This window comes from Engraulis encrasicolus, chromosome 9 (genome assembly GCF_034702125.1).
Source record: "Engraulis encrasicolus isolate BLACKSEA-1 chromosome 9, IST_EnEncr_1.0, whole genome shotgun sequence".
NCBI lineage: Eukaryota > Metazoa > Chordata > Actinopteri > Clupeiformes > Engraulidae > Engraulis > Engraulis encrasicolus.
The window spans coordinates 43,696,194-43,701,193 of NC_085865.1; the positions used below are offsets into that span (position 1 = coordinate 43,696,194).

The 5,000-nt window shown below is 45.2% G+C and overlaps 1 protein-coding gene across 1 annotated transcript in view; it reads right to left on the bottom strand.

Moving 5' to 3' along the window:
• Positions 1-5,000, bottom strand: part of LOC134455290 (trichohyalin-like) — a 201,079-nt gene that overhangs the window by 22,006 nt on the left and 174,073 nt on the right. The window contains exon 30 of the mRNA XM_063206311.1: positions 2,800-2,870. Coding sequence (XP_063062381.1) covers positions 2,800-2,870 — 71 coding nt within the window. The remainder of the gene's footprint in view (positions 1-2,799; positions 2,871-5,000) is intronic.

Below are 5,000 nucleotides of genomic sequence, written 5' to 3' on the forward strand. Positions count from 1 at the left end.
CTTGTAGAAATGATGCTTCCTGGTGAAAAGGTCCAGTCAGACCAACGTGTTAAAAAAAGAAAAGACAGCCAGGGAAAATAGCTGTGGACATGTAGTGACCCCAGGCGAGACGCGGCAGCAAGTAAGCAAGTAAGCAAACAAAACATAATCTTTCAGATCTCGCTGCAACTTTTAACAAGATTGAGCACAACATTTTCGAGAGAGAGAGAGAGAGAGAGAGAGAGAGAGAGAGAGAGAGAGAGAGAGAGAGAGAGAGAGAGAGAGCACAACTTGGCTAATGGGTTGATTTGTCAAACGTAGCACTAAGCTGTGCTCAATCAAATTTAATTGGCTGACAAGCATTCTTGACGCTCCGTCGGCACCCGCTGGGTGAACAAACATGTCTCTGCGTGGGCATCCCTACAGGCTACACCGTCAGCCAGGTCCTTAGTTTTGTCAGGCGCTGCTACCGCCAGGCCCGCTGACAAGCTTTGGCTGGGCCCGGGACAAAGACATCTGAAAGGGCCCCAGTCCCAATGCATACAATGTAATGAGGATCCAATTCTGGCCCCCCTCTCTCCCTGGGCCCGGGACAAGTGACCCCCTTTGTCCCACCTTGTCAGCTTGCCTGGCTGCAGCTGCTCTGCTTGGACAGTGGACTGGAGAGACAGGAACCTGCTGCATGTTTCCAACAGCTCCACGTCCACACACATCATGCCCGCCCCCCACATCATCCCCCATCGCTGTTTCACTTTAGTCAATGCTTTATTTTGACTCCTACTACGACAAACATGTCAGCTGCTGAATAAAAGGCACTGCCACAAATTGTACCCCCAGAGAATAAGAAAAAAAGAATCAATATTAGATGAAAGGCATCTGGGTCTAGGGTTTCTCCTCATTCACTTTTTCAGTATTAATACAGGCCCATAAGAGGTGTATTTCCTGGACATTCCTGAACCTTGGAGGTCCTTTTGTACATTTGAAAGTTCAAAAATATATACTATATATATTTGAAGCGTTCCTGGCCTGGCCATTCAAATACTTAAAAAACTATTGTCTGTCATTCAGGAGATCAGGCCCTGCTTGAAACAGAGCTCTGAAGTTCTCTTTTTTTTTACGTTGATATCTGAAAAAAAAGAGGTTACACTCTACTAACTACTAGGTTATGACAAGTCTTGACTTAGTTTAAACCCATCTGCACATTGTATTTGAAAAAAAGAGTATCAGTACCTCTCAATTAAAATTAAGTGTATGGAGGCGAGGGCAAGTTGGTCTACAGCTTGATTTTAAATTTCACAAACTTCAAGTAAACTTTTAGCAACATAAAATCCTGAAATTAAGTAAAGGTACTTCATCAATGATACAACTAAGCGAGCCATAAAATTCTGTAAAGACAGTTTTTACATTTAATCGCAGGCATGTGAAAGAAGAAATCCTACATTGTTATTCTAAGCAGTGAGTGCGGCCCAAGGCTACTTCATCAGTTGGCTAGATTACTGCGTCACCTCTTCAGCCACTCGATAGTCTTCCTGCTAACTTCATTCAAACGGCGCCACTCGAAGCTCCACTCCAGCATAATATTTCAACATAAATACATATGCACTTAACGAGCATGTGGAGGAGGGAGGGAATGGGAGATAAGTGCGGCTATCACGTCCTTAACATGTGCGAATGTTCCATAACACCATGTGCTCTATACCCAGGGCCACTGACAGCTTTGGCTGGGCCTGGGACAAAAGTCGTCTAAAAGGGCCTCAAATCCGACACAAACAATGTATTGAGGACCCGTTTCGGGGCCACCTGTCTCCCTGGGCCCGGGACAAATGACCCATTTGTCCCTTCCTGTCAGCGGCCCTGGCTATAGCGTACGTGTCTCATAAAGGCAAGAAGTAGAGGCCCATGTCAGGTGCCACAGCTAACCCAATGGGAAACACACTGAGGACGCTAAGCGAGATAAGTGAAGCGAAACGCATATTATAATTTAGCCTCCATTTAGAGTAGTGTAAGACTGTGGGAGAGAGGTTAAGTGTGTAACTTAACTGAGAACTTATAAAATACCTTGCACACCTTACCAATGCGAAAGATACTAAGTACAGTAAATGAGACAAGTGAAGTGAGGGCATACGTGTCTACATTGAGACAGGGGTAAGTGTACACTAAACCAAGCTAGCTTGTAGTGAACCTTTTCTTTTTATAGTGGATTGGTGAGTACTGTGCCAGTGTATACATGTATACTGTATGTGTACTTACTCTTCCACTTCTACAACACCATATGATATAGATTAAGGATAGGTGTGCAAGTGTGTAGTAAGCAAGCGCTCATAATGTACCTTTTTATAGTGGGTTGATGAGTACTATGCCAGAAGTGTGTGAGTGTGTACATACTTACTCTTCCACCACCACACCACCATCTGATAAAGGGTAAGGGTAGGTGTGTAAGTGTGTACTAAGTGAGAGCTTGTAATGTACCTATTCTGGTTTCTGGTTGATGAGCACTATGCCAGGAGTGTAAAGTCTATGTGTAGTTATTCTTCCACCTCCATAACCCCATAAGACATACAGTAGTCTAAGGGTGGGTGTGTAAGTGTGTACTCGTGAGAGCTTGTAATATACCCTTCTCATATCATTGATGAGTACTATAGCAGAAGTGTCGTAGTGTGTTGTGTATGCGTGTGTAGCACGTGTACTTACTCTTCCACCTCCATAATGCCATGTCATATAGGGTAAGTGTGTACTATGTGTGTACGTTTATGGTGGGTTGATGAGTACAGGAGTGTCATGTGTCGTGTGTGTGAATGTGTGTGTAGCGTGTGTACTTACTCTTCCACCTCCAGCTGACCTTGCAGTTGATGGAGAAGGGCCTGCTGATTGTCAGAGTGAGTGGAGATGGCCTGCGTGATGGAGGGAGGAAAGCTCATTAGGGCCCCAGTACATTAGCAGTGATGAAGTGGCCCACGCTGCAGCAGCAGACCAATGAAGCCCTCGGCCCCCCCACCACCACATCACCAGATCCCCATGGAGAGAGAGAGAGACAGAGAGAGAGAGAGAGAGAGAGAGAGAGAGAGAGAGAGAGAGAGAGAGAGAGAGAGAGAGAGAGAGAGAGAGAGAGAGAGAGAGAGAGAGCTGACAGGATGGCTTGTGTTGTGTGTCTGTGTGTATTGTCTTTGTGTGTGTGTGTGGTGTGTGTGTGTCTTGGTGTATTGTCTTTGTGTGTGTGGTGTGTATGTGTGCGTGTGCGTGTGTGTGTGCGTGCGCACGTGCAGATAACACTACAGACAAAATCAGCAGAAGCCAAACAAGTTAGTTTAGCCCATCCAAGTTCTGGACCATCGAAGACAAATAGCCAAGCTTTGAGTAACACTTGTATTGGGGAAAACCGTAGCGATTGATCACTTTGGCTAAAGAGTTATAGAGTCGCTGTTGTTCTGTAGAATTGCGCTTTACTTGTGTTTGTTGACTCTGCCTCACCCTGCTGTTGTCTGAAGTTACAGATGGGTGTTACAGTGTGTGTGTGTGTGTGTGTATGTGTGTGTGTGTGTTCACGCTCATCAGACACCTGGACTGAAAAGCGGAATGACGTGGCTCTGGTGGTCTTGTGTCCCCGACCTGTATGGCTGCTTTGTGACCTTCATTGTTACTATGGAAACATAAATCATCTGCCTTTGTCTGTTTCATATGTATGTTTTAAGGAGATTTCTTTCTGTAGGCCTACCAGAAAATCAGCAGTGGTTCTTAACCCATTTTGTCCTAAGCCCTTTTTTGTAAAGGGTGCCCTCTGCCTATTAAATCCTAAATATCTCAGCCTCCGAAGCACATACGAACATGATATGATTTGTATTTAAAAGCTAGGACCCTCATTTTGCCTTAGAATGTGTTCATTCAGCTCTAACATACCCACATCTTTAATAAAACAGCTCAAATCTCAAGAACCTGAATGCAGCGTATGTGCGTCTCCAGGACATAATGGGTTAATGCACCCCCTTGCCTCTCTCCAAGACAAGCCGCGCACCCCCAACCCAAACTTCTACATATGTATCCACACTAAAATATGACTTAAGTGATTAATTACTATGATTCTTGCTTGAGACATTAATGAATACCTTAATGACTTTACATGGGGACCAAAACACGTTTTAATTTGGTTTTGATTTGGCGGATTATAATTTTCGCTAGTAGAATTTTTGGTCACACCCTCAACGCAAACAAAATTCCATGCACCCCCTGAAGTCTCTGGCGCACCCACAGGGGGTGCCCGCACCCCAGGTTAAAGGGCTCTGCATACTTCACGTGCGCACTTTGGCGCGAGAACCATTAATGACGTCATCACTTGCGCCAGACTATTCATACTTCAAAAGCGCCCTGCTCGCATTGTCGGAAGTGCCCTCTGCTGTTCATGAGAGAAACGGCAGTATCTTTCGCAACTCGCAAGCGTGAGTTCTATGGATGTATAAAATAGAAAGCCAAACACGGCTGCTGTAGGGCTACTGAACGTCTGACTTGTGACTTACCACATTGAAAAATATATTTTTTGTTGTAGCCTACATTGCCAGATCATTCCAAGACCATGTGAGAGCATTGTTCTGGCGGCAGAATTTATAAATAGATCGCCGAACACAACATGCTTCTGAACAAAGTAAACAATTGTTTCACTGAACAACATTTAAGAGAGAAGATAAAATAACTCTCAAGGACATTTTATTATCCTCAAAATGATGCAGGATCCATTCTGTAGTAGCCTACAGTAGTTGTAGCCTCTCTTCGCAACTCCTGCTTTGTCTGCCTACCTGCATGGTCGCTGGTGGCGCACGATAAGTTACAAAAAATGTGGGGTGCACGACGTCGCGCCACGGCAGCTCGCGCCACGGCGTGTGACGTCATTTTGGGTCACGTGACGGCGTGAGGTCGAGTGAGGTCGCAAGTGAGTTCGCGAGTGAAGTATGAAGGAGACTAGCGCCAGTCACGCCAAGTATGAATCCCCCTTAAGAAGCACTGGTCTAGTGAACAAGGCAAAGTGAAATAGC